A 17,438-nucleotide genomic window follows, 5' to 3' on the forward strand; every position below is an offset into this window, starting at 1 on the left:
ATTGAAACTTTTACCCTACTTCATGCTGTAAGGCAGGTTCTAATTGATTTCCTGTTTGCAGAGTGGCAACAGGAAAGCCCTGGGTTCGAATCCCTCTTTCTCCCAGGAGTTTGCATGTTCACACACGCACACACACACAAAGATAAAAAACAATCACATATAATAAAGTTAACCCCAGTCAGATGTTTAATAATTACAATATCATTAACAAAAAAAAGGCTAAAACAATAAAAACATATCTCCAAAATGCTTCAAGTTCCACAGTAGCCATAAACAAACACTCAGGAAAAAAAAAATAAAAAAATCAAAAACACCTCAGAAGAGCTCCGGCCTCATTTCTTGCTACAAGTGACCAGGACTCGTCTCGTCTCATTTTAGCGTCTTGAACCTGTTTGATCAAAGTCGCCGCTTTCAGACAGATTGCATCACTGCGACACGTGATCTCAGCTCGTTTGGCTTCATGCCTGATTTTTGTATCCCAACTGGTGGTGTGTAAAGTGCAACTTTTACACAAAAACAACAGCTTGCATATTGCTAAAGTAAAGACCTACACTTTTAGAAAAGAGAAATGAAAGTTGCTGTGACATTTTTGTTTCCACTTCACCTGTTGCTGTGAAACGGGGGGGAACATGGATGCACATGCAGCTGCTGAATTAATGTAAACAGAAGGAAAAAAAAACTACTGCAGAGGCCTTGAGATTTCTCAGTGGTAAACATTTTTCATTAAAACTGACAAAGAATAAACATTCAAAGCAACACAATCTTTAGTTTTCATTGGTTCCAGTTGAGTTAAGCAGGAAATAAATACTTTATTTTATTGTTCTAATAATTAGGAGGAGTCTTTGATTCACAACCTGGAAGTAAGTCTCCAGGTTTTTGCTTTTCAGTTCAGATTTAGTGGATATCGAGTTTTAAATGGCAAATTTCAGCCTCCGCTTCTTTTTCTAGATATTGATTTACAGCTGAGTTAATTGGATTTATGTTTTTATGTTATGCTGCGGTCAATTTGCCCCTTCACCATTCCACATGCTTTCCCATGTTTGGATCGAGAAATCGGTATCAAATCCAAAGGAAACACTTTTTCAATCAAATGTAACAGTTAAACGTTTTTATTATTTTTTTTTCTCCACATAATTCATCAAAATACACAACTACTGAGATAAATAAACTGATGGTTAAGTTCAGATGCTTTTTGGCATCTTTTAGCACACTTTGTGTTATTGTGCTATGGTTATTTTTAAGTGATATCTTGACTTTCCAGTGGAAAAACTCTTTGTCTTCACACTTGCATGTGACTCAACAACTGGGAAATAGCTGCAAAACTTCATGAGAATATTTAATGACAATACAACTGTGATGATCCTGCACCTCTTTATGAAGTTTTTATAGGAGTTTAATTCCATCCAGCTGCTCAAATATATGATCTATATGATGTGTGAAATATAAATATTGCATCCAAGCATTTTGTTGCGATGGCGATATTGCAGACAATGATACTGTAATCCACTCTAAAGGTTGGTTATTTCTTTTTCATGTAGTTAATAACTTGAATAGTTTGTAAAATGCTTTTTCATTTAGCAGCAAGTTAATTTGTTGGTCTGCAATACTTAAAGTGTGACAAAAAGCAAAAATAAGCAGAAATCTGTAAGGCAGCAAACTGTAGAAAGGTATTTAACATCAACAGATAAGGAGCAAAATGAGGAGGCGAATTGACCCAGATCTCGTTATTTACCATGAAAATGTAAATATGCTTAAAGGGGAATATGCCATCTAGCTTTTACAGGCGGAACTGGTTCCTATCAGGCAAACAAGTGCAAAAAAACCCTCATTTAGTAAAAACAAATACATGGAAACAATCTGAAGAGACGCGTGTTTCAAACCCGGTTTCACAGCAGAGTGTGTTCGGTTTGACCCACACAGATAATCTTGATCTCAGTAGATAAAGTAAAAAAACAGCTTAATAAAAATTCATCTGTCAGTGCCACCGTCGTCGTTTTCTTTAAACCTAACACTACAAGCATATGAAAAGTCTACGGTCGACCCAACCCGCCCCGCCCCGCCCTCCCTCTGCTTCGTTCTACTGCTACTCTATGTTTACTACAAATTTAAGTCCCTTTTCTCATCCGTACGCCCGCCGTTTGGTTAAACATAAAAGCTTTGTTTACACAGCTCATCATCAGTGCAGTCAAGTCAGACGTACAAAAAAAAAAAAAAAAAAAAGCAGTGTCTGTATCAGCGCAAGATAAGAAAGCTGATGCGCCGCTTCGGATAAATAAAAAGATGAAATAGCAGGATTCTCCACAGGGTGTTTCTGGCTCTTTTTTTTTCATATATTTTTTTTTCTCTTTCAACAGCAGTGATAAATCTCCCATGCACGTCCTGCAGGCGCAGAAATAACCAGACTCACACAAGACTGAGCCCCAAGCAGCATAAATTCATGTTGGATTTAAATTATAGAAGCAATATGTTAAGACTTAAGTTAAAGAAACTACCCCGACCCTCCGCCACATCCAACAACAAACACTTTCTAATCTAAGAAGAATCACAGAGTCATGCCTGATGGCAGGAGAACTGATGCATCCCACCATCTTACAGGTTATTTAGACAAATATTGCTCTTGTTATAATTTAAATGTGGTTTATCTTGTTCTTATTGGCTATTTTGTGTCGTGCTAGATTGTCGTTTTCAGCCTGAGCAGAACTTCAAGTCAGATCCATACAGTCAAACCCCACATGGCTTGGAAACATCTACTTCTGGAAAAGACGTGAACTTATTAAGTCTGCTCTCTGTGTCCTGAAACTGTCATGAAATTAGCAGATAATAACTTATTTTTCATTTAAAACCAGGAGTTTTTCAGTTTCATGGTTAGAAATTGCTCGTCTGTGTTATCTTACATAAAAAAAAACAAAAAAAATCTATTTTTACTGAACTAGCTGAGAAAGAAGAAGCATCGGCACATAGTTGTAGCACCACTTACACCCATCCTGTATGACTTTGATTTAAAACTAGAGCTGTTATGTGCGTGTCGCTCCTCCACCCCTGAGTGTTCGAGGCTGCGTCTGAGTCACTGCGAGCGTCACTCCGCGTTGTTGACGCTGTACGGTGGAGGCGGGTCCAGGCTTTGCTCCGAGGACGGGGTCAGGCTCTGTGGGAGTCCGGGGGTCGGGGTGGGGGAGGCGGGGAGCTCCTCCGAGTCGGAGTTCTCCAGCGAGAGGTCGTCCACCAGCGCTCTGCGCCCTCGCATCGACAGCGGCAGAGGAGCACGCCTGGAAGACAAGGGAGACGCTCACAACAAGCCCTGCATTTAGCCAGCTGAAATAATAACAAAATAATTATCAGACAATTTGTTGCACTGTGAAGAAGGCCTTTCTGAACTAGTAATTATTTTTCTTTGGACTTTGGCTGTTTTTTTTATTTTTGTGTGTGTTTTTCTTTTATTATTTGTTAAAGTGTTGGCCTGAGCTATGAAGTAATCCATAAAAAACGCAATAAATTTTAGGTAAGAGCTACAAACATACAGGACAACTAGACAGAGAACGACTTTAAATTAGGTCTGAAATGATTAGTTGGATTAATCATGTGAATCAATTACTTAAATAATCGTCAGCTAATTTAGTGACTGAATAATTGTTAACTTGACTATATGAATTCAAGAAAAGATAATTTGCTGAAAGAACAACCAACTCAGAGCAGAAATTAAGCCAAAATGCACAAAATGTCTATATTTTATTTTAAGATAAAAAACTTTTGTGGATATCTTCTACCCAGGTCTCCTCCTAGTTTTAGCTTCACCTGATTCAAATTTGGTAAAAAGAAAAAATCTCCTTATAATCAACATTTGTTATCCAATAATTAATCAGTTAATCTAAATATTCAACAGATACACAGTATTGATAAGTCAAGCAGAAAGGGATAAATTGTTGATGCTAACAGTTTTTTTAGTTGCAGATTCATTCTTTGCTACAAATAATGAAACGTTCACTAAAGGAATGTGATGTTGTTGAACTTTAGGTGCAATGATGCTTATTATTTAAGAAAAATAATTGAATTATTTGTTTAAAATAAACTTAAATGGTTACATGAGAAATCTGTAAAGGTGCCAATTTCTTGTATCCAGTTAATTGTCAGAATAATTAATGTATAAATATTTTTCTAAGTCTGACTTTTCTTCTTCTGTCTCTCGTTTCTTAATTTTACTTTTAAGCACACACTGAAGATTAATTAGAAGAAATCAGCCAAAGTTCAAGGAAAATCTTTGAAAGACAGATTCAACTGGCACGAATACTTTTGCAATGCGCTGCAAACAAACAGTCGATGAGGCAGACATGGGCGAAGCAGTGTGTTGGATTTCAAGTCGTCTTTGTCCTTCTGAAGACATGAACCGGACTAAATCCAACACGCTGCCCCTTCGAGGCCTTCAGATGACAGCACAGAGACAAACACACAGATTCTCAAAACGTACCACACACATTGACCTAGTTCTCTGCTCTCCAGTCGGGGACGCTGAGCGTTGGGACGCAGACAGATGGGGTAATGTGTCAGTGTTAGGTGGACGCAAATGGATGCAACAAAAGAGTAAAGCAAAACAAATCATATGGAGTTAACAGGGTGTTAAAGAAAGAAAAAACAAAACAACAACAACACACACAAAAAAAAAAAACGATGATCAGGTTAGGTGAAAACAGAAGATGGATGACGCTGCTCACCTGAGCTGGGTGCGGAGCGAGGAGATCTCCCGCGTCATCGTCTGGCTGCTGTCGGTGAGCTCCTCCAGCTCCCTCTGCAGCTTCCTCTTCTGAGCGTTGGAGCGGGAGTTTTCCTCCTCCACCTCCTCCAGCTGCCGCTTCAGCTGCTTCAGGCGAACCATCGACTTATCCAGCTGCAGCAGAAGGTCAGGTTCAGAGGTTGAGGTGACAATGAGATGAGAAATTTTTTATCCCACCCCCACCCAGAAGCAGGAGATTAGTCTGGGAAGGACAGGACTGATTGGGATCAGAAATCTGATTAAACCTGGTGGATTACTGCTTGGTGATGTTTTGGGAGGAGAGTGCATGTTTCTGCTGTGGGTGAGGATTTAGCTTCCAGTGGGAGGACAGAAGTCTCACTCCACAGAGACCAAACAGATGCCAGGACAGCATTAGGATTAGCTTGGACTGAGACGGATAAGTCGTTTCTATTTGGGGAGGATTTTTCTCTCTTTGTTCATCGGTGTGCTGAGATGACCTCAGTAAGCCAGAGGAAGTCATCATGTGAAGCTCTGCGTCTCTCTGACTGCTCACCTGCTCTCTGTACTGGTCTGCATGTCTCCTCTCGTCTTCTGCTTGCATCATCGCCTCCTTCAGCTTCTTCTCCGTCTTCCGCGTCAGTTTGTTGGCAATGGCTCTCTCCCTGTGGGATTTGGAAATGTTGTGATTGATTTAATTAATCTAAGATGATCTATGACTGTCGTGATAAAATCCTGCCTCCTGAAGCTGGACTAAACCTGAAAGTTGCTGATTTGGTGCATGTTATTATTAGATTATGTTGTCATTGACAGAAAATGTAAAAGTCTAGCTAAGAAAAGTTAAATTCACCCTTTATTGCATTTTGGGGAAAAATATTGTTTGGAATTATTTTTTTTAAATGTGATCTATTAACCTATTATCTATGTTAGCATAGGTCTCTGGGCTTTAAAAAAAACAAACTTTGATCATGAGATTTCTGGTCAGTTCTTTTAGAATGAGATGTTTTTTGTAACTTTAAACTCAAATAAGCTACTGCTGGCCCCGTCCCCCAACTCAACGGTTACACTCCTACCTCAAAATGGCTGCAAACAGACTTCTGCTTCTTTGAAAAGCAGAAGTAGAGCCTCCTGCACAGCCAACAAGAATAAAGCAAGTGGTTTCTGGATGGTAAGTCGGCAGCAAAACACTTGTTTTTTTTTCCAGCAGCCATTGTGCAGCACATACAGCAGTAAAACCAGCTGCAGGAGCTCAGCTTTGGTTGCTAAGTAACGGGTTACATAAGGGGCAGCGCATGCTGATTTGTGACGTTTTGGAAGCAGCTAATTTTTCAGACATAAACAAAAAACATGGACTTATCATCAAAAAAGACTGGGTGTTTTTTTTTTTTTTTTACTACTTGGTCTGTTTTTAGAGGCAGCTGATACCAAAATGGAAGCATGACAATTTTTAAAATGTGAGTTTTGTAAAAGAGGTCCTCTTTAAAAAATTATCTGTGGAATTATTACGTTTTTTTCTCTAATTTCTAGTATAAATATCCGAGTACACTTGAAATATGACAAAACTAACTTACAAGTAACATTTCAGTTAGATAAAGGAGCTTGTTTAAGTCAGTAATTCCTTTAAGTTCAACTTGCAGATTTTTTTACTTAAAACATGAGAAAAATGTTTTGCTAAGTGAACTAGTACTTTTTAAAATCAATATTAAGGAACTATTATCTTAAACAATTTCATACCAGTAATTATTCCATTTGTGATTTTATATAAATATATTCTAACATGGGATAATTTCCCCCTCTGTTTTCAGGTATACATTTCAAAAGTTATTTAAAGTAACAACATTAAAATGTGTTTCCCTTTTTTTATTTACCCAGTTTAATCCATTACTCCAGTTAAATGTGTGTTTAACTGCATTAAACACACATTTACTCCTGTAAAATATGTATTTGTTTTCCTCACTGTCTCTCTTGCTCCAGCTGCTCCTCCATGGTCTCAATCTTAGCCTCCAGGGCGGCGACGCTGAGCTTGTGTTTGCCCCTCACTGCTCCCTCCAGCTCCTCCAGTCGGCCCTTCAGGTCCTTGTTGTGCTTCTCCAGCTGCTCTCGGGACGACTCGGCCTTCTGGGCCAGAGTCCTCTCCCCCTGCAGCTGCACAGTCAGCGTCTCCACCTGCAGCCGGAGCGGAGCGGCAATTAGGGCAAATTTAAAGACGCTGCTAGAGAGATTCATGAATCCGAGTTCGTTCATCGCACCTGCAGAGCGGTCTTCCTTTGCCTTTCCACCAGCAGTTCAGAGTTGGCCTGCTCCTCCTCCAGATCCTCCTCCAGCTGGGTGACTCGAACCTCTAGCCTCCTCTTTTCGTCAAACAGAACGTTCCTGGAAGAACAGGAAATCTCAGGAGAACCAAGAAAAAGGCAGAACTGAATGGATAGGATGTAAAAAATGAGAACTACTAACTTTCCAGAGCTGCTGGAGACCATCTCCTCTGACATCTCATCTCTCTCCTGTTGCGCCTGCCTCCTCTGTCTGTCCGATACAGCCAGCTCCTGCACAAACACCAGGATGCAAACAGGAAATCCAAACATCAGGACTTATGTTTCCCCACAGTGAAATAAAAGCGCTTTTCAAGGTAAGATTTAAAACTTTTGGAGATAGAAACAATATTTTATCGTTTATTACTGTTAATAACATCGTGTGTTAGTATTCAACAAAAACAAATCCCTCGCTTTCAATAATATTGCTTATTGTATGAAATATAAGTGAACCTTTACTTCAACTATGCAGATCAATAAGCCATTGATCCATTAGGAATAATAAATATTCATTACACTGAAAGAATCCAAACAAATCGCGTTAAGGCAAATAACCTTCCTGTTCAAATGAATCGAAGAAAGTATCAAAAAACAAATGTCTTTGCTAAGTTTTCTAGCATTTAGTAATTCTAAATTATTTTAGTAATTCTAACTGACCTAAAACTAAAAAAAAAAATCTGATTTAACTTCAGACATTGAGGAAAAATGTGTCTGTCTTTTTAATAGCTGTATGAAAATATCTGGTTTCAACTGTACCTAATGGTTTCCAAATTTAGGCTTTTCAGTCAAAGGTTTGATTGCTCTTTATTACAAAACGCTGCAGTTTGAATATTAGGCACTTTCAAAGACTTTACACACAAGTCAAGTATTTTCCAAATCTTGAAAATGCCTGATCGAAATTTTTACATTTTCAAGTATTCCAAGTGAACATATGAACCCTAAAACAGAGAATACAGACTTCAAGATTTAGCATTCTGCATAAATTTAGAGTCATGCCTCGTTTTGCTTGCAGGCAGCCAGATGTTTGTGAAACCTTTTGAACTTGTGTTGCTTATTTGTTTCCTAAAGGCTTCCTGAAGTTCTCTCACAGATTTTTTTTGTTTTGTTTCGATTCAAAGTCTCAAAGCTCTTTAAAAAGCTAAAGGATCGTCTGTGACGTCCATATTGTATACTCTGAAACAAATCAACGTACCTCTGTGAGATGCAGCACTTCTGCTTCCAGTGTTTGCATTTTCTTCTCGGCATCTTTCGACTGTGCAACCACTTCATCTTTGGATAACTTGGTCTCATCTAGCTCGCGAAGAATCTCCTTCATTTGCCCCTGAGTTGAACAAAAATGGCAATTTAAACTCCCGTATGTCGACGTGTACAGAGGTTTCGATTGGCGTATGGATGGATTTCCACCTGCAGCCTGCGGAGCTGCTTGACAGAATCCTCTTTGCCGCGGCTGGCTGCCTCTAGTTGCGCCTCGGCTTCTTGCAGCTCCGCCTCAAGCTGCTTCTTGGTCGCTACGGCCTGCGAGCGCTGAGTTCGCTCCTCTTCCAAGTGGATCTCCAGCTCTTTCACCTGGTTTCAGAAAAAGTTAGAAGAAATTAAAACAGGGATAAAAAGCCGTGCCAGTGCTCTCCTCGCTCCTCCTCCGTACCTGCTTGCTGAGTGCTCTCCTCTTCTCCTCTCCCTTCTCCTCGTTGTTGCTTATCTCTCTTTCAAACTGAGCCTTGAGTGCCTGCAGGTTGACCTCCAGCCTCAGCCTCAAGTTCTCCGCCTCGCTCAGCTCCTCCTCCAGCTCCTGCGTCTGAGTGCGTAGGTTCTGAACTTCTGTTTCCAAGCTCCTCTTGCTGCGCTCCAGTTCGTGAACCTGCAGCCAGGTAAAGAAAGCTCAGTAAATCCCTGAGAGCAATACTGATGGATACCCTGAGCAAAGTGAACAGGAGGCGGGTTCCTACATTTTTGCCGACGTCATCCTGCTGGTTAACGAGTTGCTCCATTTCCAGACGGAGCTGCTTGTTGGCTCTCTCCAGCTCGTCTCGCTGGTCCTGCACCTCCTACATGTGGAAAACCACAGCAACAACCAATAGACTCAAACGTTACAAATATACAGCTTTGTGCAAAAGTATTTGTGGTTTTAAGTAGTTTTTTTGTCTTAATGATGCTGTTTGCTCTCTAATGTTCTTTATATTGAGAATATTTTACACAAATGTTGACTTTATTTACTGTGACTCCTGAAGGTAACTTGTTGCATTAGATTTTATTAAAGGGAGCTTAATTAAAATGCTCATCAAAGTTTTCAGATTTATATTTTCAAAAGAAAAAAAAAGGGAAACCACGTGTTATTGCTCTTCTACTTCACAATTAGATCGTATTTTGTTTTGTTTTGCCACTTAAAATCAAAAAAGCACAGAGAACTTTGTGGTTTTTATGAACTAGTTCACCTGCAGGGATCGAGACAGGAAGAGACATTTCGTTTCCTTCTCCCGGCTGTCTGCTTCTGCTCTGTCCCTCTCTTCTGCAAGACGAGCGCTCACTCCTTTCTCCTCTGCCAGGCACTGATAGGGGAATAGAAACGAGGTTACCCACGTGGCAATACGTCAAATAAATATGGTTACCGACGTGGCAATACGTCAAATAAATATGACCTTTGTTTACATTTTGAAGCCTGTGTCATTTCATTCACCTGGTCAAATTTCTTCTGCCTCTTTTCGAGGGCTGTGCAGTTCTGCCTCTCTCTCTGCAGGGCAATGGTCATGTCCTCCAGCTCTTCCCTCAGACGCTCCCTCTGCCTCTCGACTCGCTCCTTCTCCTCCTCCTTCTGTCGCTCCTTTTGGACGGTGCTGTCCAGCTCTCTCTGGAGCTTCCTGCGCGTCTCCTCTCCAGCTTCCACGGCGGTGCTCACCTCCTCAGACTGCTTACGGAGCTCTGCAAGCTGCACAACAAAACAGAGATCAGGATAGCAAATGTAACAGAAAGTCTAAAGAGCAAACCTCATCAGAGAAATGAAGACCTTTCTAAATAAATCAGATCTGTTCTATTGTTTTTCAAAGCATGCCAGTAATTTTACAGCATTTTTCTGACACAAAATGACATTTTTTGAGTCACTGTTTTGACTGTTTTACCTGTTGGCTGTGTGTTTGTATCTGACGGCTCAACTCTTTGGCTCTTTCTTCTTCTTCCTCCAGTCTTTCCATCAGTCCGTTCTTCTCCTCCTCCAGAGCTCGCACCCTGGAGGCCAGAGCCATCTTCTGGCGGGTCTCATCTTGGAGCAGCTCCTGAACACACAAGAAAAGACAAACACAAAACTATGTGAGAACTTTTTCCCATCAAAATATTTTATATAACTAGCAATTAAAAATAGATTTCTACTCTAAAAGTATCTGTGAAACGATCTTTACCTTTGCATCATGCAGCTGACTCTCCAGACTGGAGACTTCTTTAGCGAGCCGGAGAGATTTGGAGTCAGAGGAAGACAAATTGCCGGACAACCCTTCGATCTCACACTGAAAGAGACACAATTGGCTTTTAATGTGGATTTACAAACATCTAACACCCAAAAAGTGTCTGAACAGAGGGGAGACATTAGATGAACACATAGCATCAGTGACGGGTGTGTTACTGCACCTGCAGCTTGTGCATGCGCTCCTCCCTGTCCTCGCGTTCCCTGTCGGCCTGAGCCAGGCGAGCGCTGAGCTCCTGCAGCTGACCATCGGCCCTCTTCCGGCCTCGCTCGCTCTCCGAGCGGCTCGTCTGGAGGTTCTTGATTTCCTCGGTCAAATTCTGCCGCTCCTCCTCCAGGACAGTTTTGGCCTTCTCCAGGGACTGACGAGCCTGAAGGAAACGCCACAGCAGGCAACGATCAGAGGCGGCTAGAGAAGTCAAAGATTGTACTCAAGTAGCACTACTTCAACATATTTTTACTCAAGTTAAAGTGAAAAGTAGCTGTCCAAGAAATGAATGAAGTAAGAGTAGAAAATGTTTTGTGAAGTACTGAGTCAGTATTTAAAAATAACATCAGACGGATAAAAATATAAAGTTATGTGGAAATTTTGGTATTTTAAAGACCAAAATGAAAATGATTCATATAAATAGTATAATTACAAAATAACTACATCAGGCAATAGAAACATTTTTCAAAATCAATTTCTTTCAATTTAAAACGTATGAAACTTTAACAAAGACTGCAGGTTTGTGTCTGGTGAATTTCTGGTTACTACAGCGGGTAGTGCATGCAAAAACTTTACTCAATTAAGAGCAGAGATACTTCATAATAAAATGACTCAAGCAAAAGTAAAAAGTAAGCACAATAAAAACACTCTTAAAAGTACATTTTTAATAAAAGTTGTTATATTCAAGTAAATGTAACTAATTACTACTCATCTCTGGTAACAGTGCATGTTTACATATGGATATGTTGGTATGTGTGTGTTTCCTACCCTCTTGCTGTTGTCCAGTTGCTCCTGCAGGTTGTCTATGGCTGCGCTGTGTTTGATCCTGAGCTCTGAGAGCTGGACCTCGTGGCGACGCGTCTCCTCTTCAACACATCGCTGCAGCTCGCTTAGCTCCGCCTCCCGCCGAGATCTGTGGACAGGTAGGATTGTTGACAATAGCCAGTAGTAGCTTACTGTGCAAAATCTGGACAGTTTCCTTTATAAGGCTCTCAATAAGGAAAAACAGAAAACATTTCCTCTTTTCTTTCCTCTGCACATGAATGCGTATATGCCAATCTACTGCACGCCTGTTGCATCTACTGATTTTTGCATTTTTCATGCACTACTTGTGTGTGAAGATAACCCCATGCAGCACCTTACTAAAAACAGGGTTCGTACGCTTTTCCTGCAGTAAAAACTTTTCAAGCATTTTCAAGGTATATTTTCAAATTTTTTCAGCACCACACATTGGAGATAAAAACAATACAAATTAACTGAAAAATACATTTTGAATTGTAACAAAATTTTAGGTCTCATAAATTAATTTCTGTGACTTTAACTGACCTAAAACACGGGACGTTTCGTCAAATTTAACTTCAGACAATGAGGAATAAATGTCATGTGTCTTTTTATTAGGTGTGTGAAAATATCTGATTTTGACTGTAAATACCACTTTCCAAATCTAGGCTTTTTTTTGGTTTTAAGGATTTTTTCTGGCTCTAGTTGCCTTCATTTTTCAGTAGATTGACAGGAAGGTGGGCTGTGAGAGAAGGGAGGAGACGTGTGGCAAAGGTCAACAGGTTGGGACTTGAACCTGTCATCAACCGCATCACAGAGGTCTCTGTACATGGATAACACATTGTACTGCCTACGCCACAACTGCATCCCTACATTTACGCTTTTAATCTAACAAGAGATTGCACTTTATTACCAATCTGTGTGGTTTGAATATCAGTAACTTTCAGGGACTTTAGACAGAAATCAGGCACTTTACAAACACCTAAATGAATTTCAAGCATTTCCAAGGACAAACCCTGTGAAATATTTTCAAGACACAATTTGCCAGATGCTAAACTAACTAAATGTGTATTCAGAAGTTCCAGTTTGCCTGTATTTACCTGAGCTCTTGTTGTGTAGCCGTGGTGTCCAGCGTGTCCTCCAGCTCGGTTCTCAGAGCTTCCAGCTCCTCTCCCAGGTCTCTCCTCTGTTTCTCAGCTCTTTCCCTCATCCCTCGCTCATTTTCCACCTCCTCCTTTAGCTCAGACACTTGCGACAAGGCCTCCCTGAGAGATCTCTGAGCTTCAGCACGGCGTGCTCCTTCTTCTTCCAACCTGACAGAGAATTAATAGAAAATGAAAATTATTCAAAATTTCTCACAGGATGTTTGTATTATTATTATTATGCTGAGTCTCACCGGCCCTGCAGGGTGGTGATCTCCTTCTCCTTCTGAGCCAGGGTTCCTCTGAGCTCGGCGGTCAGCATGCCCAGGTCCGACAGCTGCTCCTGGGTCTCCAACGAGTCGCTCTCCATCCTCCTCTTCCACTTCTCCTGCTCTAGCCGGCCCTGCTCCTCACGTTTTAGACGTTCTGCAAAGGGACCGGGCACAAAGCAAGATCAACTTTTGAATCACTGAGCAACTGATTGAGTACTAACCTCCAAATGGTACCAACAATAACAAGGCTGATATAAAATGTTTCTGCTCTGGAACAGCAGGATTCAAAATGTGACTGAACATACAGCAACAAGTCTTTTAGACTCGAAGGAGCAATGGGAACGGATGACGATATCTACCTTCTAGATCAGCAATGACGGCCTCCTGCTTGTTCTTAAGTTTGTTAAGGCTTTTAGTCTTCTCCTCCTCCTCAGTGAGTTGGTCAGTCACTTCACTCAAATGTTCCTCCAGCAGCTTTTTCTCCTGCTCAGACACAATCAGGAAAAATGTCAGGAAAATGTACATGACACTTATTGAAATAATATGTAAGTTTAAATGTTTTTCATGGTCTAAATACTTTTTCCTTTGTACATTTTCTCATGGGATCCTTTTTGAGAAAACACAACTATCTACATATAAACACATGTGACTATTACAGGTATTACAATTTATTTTTACTAATTACATCAGAAAAGTGATCTATTAAACTTTCTCAGACAGGTTAGAATAGATCTATTGGCTATACAAAACATGCATTTTTTTGCACAAAATAATTCTTAGATAATGAGATTTCAGTCTGGTCAGTTCTGTCTATTTTGAGCTCCTTTCAGAATGAGCTGTTTTTGTTCTTTTTGTCACTTTAAATCCAAATAAGCTGCTGATGGCCATGTCCTACTAACTCAGGGTTTACGTTGCTGCAAACAGATGCGCAATTATACAACCTTACATCTTTGAAAAGCAGAAGTGGTGCTTCCAGTACAACCAACAAGAATGCAGCAAGTGGTCTCTGGGTGGTAAGTTAACAACAAAACTAATTTTACAGCTTAAGCCATTAAAGCCAGCTGACCAAACGTGCTGGAGCTTGGGTTGCTAGGTAACGGGCCAGTGTGATTCAACAATCGGGAGGATTTTGAAACAGTTCATTTTCCAGACATCAAAATCATTAACTTATTGATGGCTTTTTTAGGTGCTTTACTGTTTTTAGAAGCTTTTGAAACCCAAATGGAAGTATAAAAATGTGCAAATAGTGAATTTTGTATATGAGGTAGCCTGTAAAGTCTGTTTTCATCAACTTTTTGTTTACATTGAGACGGACATCTTAAATGTGCAAAGTACATAGCCTCCAGTGCAATGTGAAGCTGACCTTGCTGAGTCGGTCTCTCTGCTCCACGGCAGTCAGGAGGTCTGCCTCCAAACTCTTCGCTTTGGTCTCCAAGGTAACCTTCTCCAGCAGGAGGCGCTGTCTGGCACTTTCCTCCTCCTCTAGCTGCTCCTCCAGGTCCTGAACAAACACCAGGTCTGTTTAATCATCCTGTCCAGCATCCACTGATAGTTTCTTCAAAGGATTGTAGTTGCACGTCTATTACCTGTACATTCTGCTGCAGCCTCTTCTTCTCATTGCCCAGCTGCGCTCCCCTCTCCTCCTCCTCCACCAGCCGGCTCTCCATTTCGCTCAGAACCTCCTCCAGCTCCTGTTTCCGGCTGGCTAACCTGGCCCGCATCTCCTCCGCCTCTGCAAAGAGCTCTGCCTCTGCCTGCAGCTGGTCGGCCAGCACTGCCTTTTCCTCTATCAGCTAGAGGAGTGGGAGTATGAGTGATGAGTGAGGAGTGAGTCACGGTGGAAAGTAAACTCTCAGACCAGAGTAGAAACAAAGAGGAGGTCTGTTTGCACCTGAGCGTGCTTCCTGTCCAGCTCAGAGTATTCCTGCTCCACTCGGGTGAGGTTCTCCTTGGCCTTGTGGATCTCCGACTCTCTGGCTTGGATCTCCTCATCCTGGCGGGTCACCTGCAGCAACGGCTTCACCTGGTGGCCACAAAACACAAACCACAACTCTTGAGTCAAACTCCAGATTTTTGACAGTAATTATATAATTACAGGCAACTACCCACCCTGTTGTCTCATCAAAACAAACTGTTGTGTGTGTTAACTAAATCTTCTTCAAAAAGTAGGTGAAGTAGGTGACAGTAGGTGACCTAATATTGCTATCATTTAGTTGATTTCACTGTAAAAATTATGATAGGCTGCTGTGCCGTCGGCTGCACAGACAGACATGGATGCAAACCAAACTTGTCATTTAATCAAAAGCCTTTTGAAGAAGAAAGAAGGCGGTGATGAGCAGCAGAAGTGTTGGGTGTATTTGTGGACTTACAGCAAATACTTTTACGAGGTAAACAATTTAACATTCAAGTAAGTAGGTTTAGCAAGACGCAGTGAAATATGGCATCATCTAATAATAATGTCAGAGTATAGTGTGTCAGAGCTGTGATCTGTGTGCACCTTTGTAAACAGCCGCCACCACTGCCAGTTCCTGAGTTTGAGGTACGCAGCACAGTTCCTCTGCATCACCCTCAGAGCGCTCAGCTGCTGCTGCTTCTTCATAAAGGCCCTGAAACAAGAACAAACAGTCAGAGTCAACCACAAAACCCATCATAGAGAGGCTGCCCTCATTCATCAGTCTGGATCTAAATCATACTATTATGTATTTAAATGCCCATTAGTCAACAGCTGACTAAATGTTTTGACCTGTGCTCCACCACGCCTCCTGACAAATATTTACTTAATGTTGACGTGTTAGTGTCACATTTACCAGGAATAGCTCATTGTAGTCAGGTGAAAAGATAATCAACCAAGATTTTTTACAAGTTTTCACTTGCAAACGCTATGTGGAAAATCCCCAGGCGGGATTTGAACCCACAACTTTCTTGCTGCAATGCAACACACCACATTCAGGTTCTGACAAACAGAATCTTGACTTAATTGTTTCCCAGGTTTTGTGAGGCGCTCCAGTTTGGGGCAAGCTCATTAAATCAGCTTTATATTCACACATGAAACTAGATTAACTTAATTTTTGTTTTTTGAAGCCAGAATATGGATTTTTTTTCACCAATCCGCTCCTTGAGTTTCCATAGTTTACGCCCAAGGACGCCATCTTGCTTGAAAAGCGTTTTAACAAATTCTTTTTTGTTTGGATTTTGAATTCAGGTCAACTCTACAGCAAAATATAATGGTCAGGCTATGTTTTTTTTTTTTTTAACGAGAATAAATTCATAAAGTTACAAGAATACACTCATAGTAATATGAGGATAAAGTCATATGACAGTAGAATAAACTGTTAACATTACAAGAAGTGTTAATATTAGGAGAATGAAATCGTAATTTTATGAGAACACCAAAAATAGCGAAAAAAAATTATCACATTTTTTCCTCATTAAAATATTTTTTTCTGGTCATTTTAAGATGTTCTCCTAGTAAAAGACTATCTCCTCATAATTAAGCAATATTTCTCATAGCCTGGCCCTAATACTATGTCATACAACTCACAGAAGGGATTACTGAAACAAAAGTCACTTTTTGAAAATATAAATTTTTTTAGAAAAGTCGGGCAAAACAAAAATCAGAAATCGGATCTGATGTGAACAAAAATCTGAGATTTAACTTTCAAGCCATTTCACTCAGCCATATGTGAAACTATGTTCTGTAATATTAATATATCCAGTAGTGTCTATGGTATATAGTAATGTAAAAAATAAAATAAATTAACACCCACAAGGAATCAAAGTCATCATTTAAGGGACCAGTTTGGTTGCGTTGCAAGTAATTTCTTTTATTTTTGCACACAAGATTTAAATTTTTAGCCAAGTCAGATTAATTAATCTTGTTAAAATCTCTCTCTGCTTTCTGTGCAGCTAGGTAAAGCCTTACTTGCGAGCTAGAAACCCTCTGGAGGCGCTCTGGAAGCGTATGATGGTGTCTGTGATCTTCAGGTCTCTCTCTTCCTCTAGGTGAGCCAGGACTCCGGCTCTGAAGAAGACTTTACTCTGACCCACCCTGTACAGGTTGGGATCCAGCTCCAAAGCATTGATCTGAACGACAACAGCAACCATCAGTCAGCTTGTCTCACACCTCTCTGTGAGGTTCTGGTGTGTAAAATGTCACCTACCATTAGCTCTGACGCCTGTTTGCCGTCCATGAAGGTGCGAGGGATAGCGTTGGGAGTAAGAATCTCATATCTGGAGACAAATACAAAAATGTTTGTCCAAGAGAAACAACGACGATGACAGACAGGAAGAGTGACAGATGGCGATGAAACGCTTTTAATTTGTTGATTAAAAACTTGTGGAGCAGAGTTATAAATCCACACCTCTGTCTGAACTCCTGGAATGGGATGCGGTTGGGGAAACCCTGTCTGCAGATACGGATTCCCTCCAGAACGCCGTTACACCTCAGCTGGTCCAAAACGAGGTGCGGTGCCAGTTTGCCAGCCTGCGGAGACGTAAGGCAGGAAGAAAGGTCAGATATTTTCCCTTGCTCTCATCTTTTGTCTGCCTGATCT

The 17,438-nt window shown here is 40.8% G+C and overlaps 1 protein-coding gene across 7 annotated transcripts in view; it reads right to left on the reverse strand.

Moving 5' to 3' along the window:
* Window positions 1-163: 163 nt before the first annotated feature.
* The window catches only part of myh14 (myosin, heavy chain 14, non-muscle), a 37,716-nt gene continuing 20,441 nt past the window's right edge, over window positions 164-17,438 (reverse strand). For 6 of the 7 annotated variants that reach the window (XM_008431604.3, XM_008431601.3, XM_008431600.3 and 3 more), the window contains 26 exons: window positions 17,247-17,368; window positions 17,046-17,115; window positions 16,808-16,968; window positions 15,383-15,491; window positions 14,777-14,908; window positions 14,472-14,678; window positions 14,249-14,386; window positions 13,245-13,368; window positions 12,868-13,039; window positions 12,572-12,784; window positions 11,460-11,604; window positions 10,648-10,854; window positions 10,422-10,526; window positions 10,146-10,298; window positions 9,707-9,955; window positions 9,465-9,578; window positions 8,979-9,077; window positions 8,678-8,890; window positions 8,437-8,598; window positions 8,225-8,353; window positions 7,178-7,266; window positions 6,973-7,096; window positions 6,681-6,889; window positions 5,280-5,388; window positions 4,707-4,879; window positions 164-3,266 (listed from right to left, as the gene is read on the reverse strand). In XM_008431604.3, coding sequence (XP_008429826.2) covers window positions 3,077-3,266; window positions 4,707-4,879; window positions 5,280-5,388; window positions 6,681-6,889; window positions 6,973-7,096; window positions 7,178-7,266; window positions 8,225-8,353; window positions 8,437-8,598; window positions 8,678-8,890; window positions 8,979-9,077; window positions 9,465-9,578; window positions 9,707-9,955; window positions 10,146-10,298; window positions 10,422-10,526; window positions 10,648-10,854; window positions 11,460-11,604; window positions 12,572-12,784; window positions 12,868-13,039; window positions 13,245-13,368; window positions 14,249-14,386; window positions 14,472-14,678; window positions 14,777-14,908; window positions 15,383-15,491; window positions 16,808-16,968; window positions 17,046-17,115; window positions 17,247-17,368 — 3,918 coding nt within the window. In that variant the 3' untranslated portion in view covers window positions 164-3,076. Of the gene's footprint in view, window positions 3,267-4,462; window positions 4,504-4,706; window positions 4,880-5,279; window positions 5,389-6,680; window positions 6,890-6,972; window positions 7,097-7,177; window positions 7,267-8,224; window positions 8,354-8,436; window positions 8,599-8,677; window positions 8,891-8,978; window positions 9,078-9,464; window positions 9,579-9,706; window positions 9,956-10,145; window positions 10,299-10,421; window positions 10,527-10,647; window positions 10,855-11,459; window positions 11,605-12,571; window positions 12,785-12,867; window positions 13,040-13,244; window positions 13,369-14,248; window positions 14,387-14,471; window positions 14,679-14,776; window positions 14,909-15,382; window positions 15,492-16,807; window positions 16,969-17,045; window positions 17,116-17,246; window positions 17,369-17,438 lie in introns of all 7 variants that reach the window. The other variant, XM_008431605.3, reaches the window with a different exon arrangement.

Source organism: Poecilia reticulata, chromosome 16 (genome assembly GCF_904066995.2).
Source record: "Poecilia reticulata chromosome 16, P_reticulata-male-v2, whole genome shotgun sequence".
Classification (NCBI taxonomy): domain Eukaryota; kingdom Metazoa; phylum Chordata; class Actinopteri; order Cyprinodontiformes; family Poeciliidae; genus Poecilia; species Poecilia reticulata.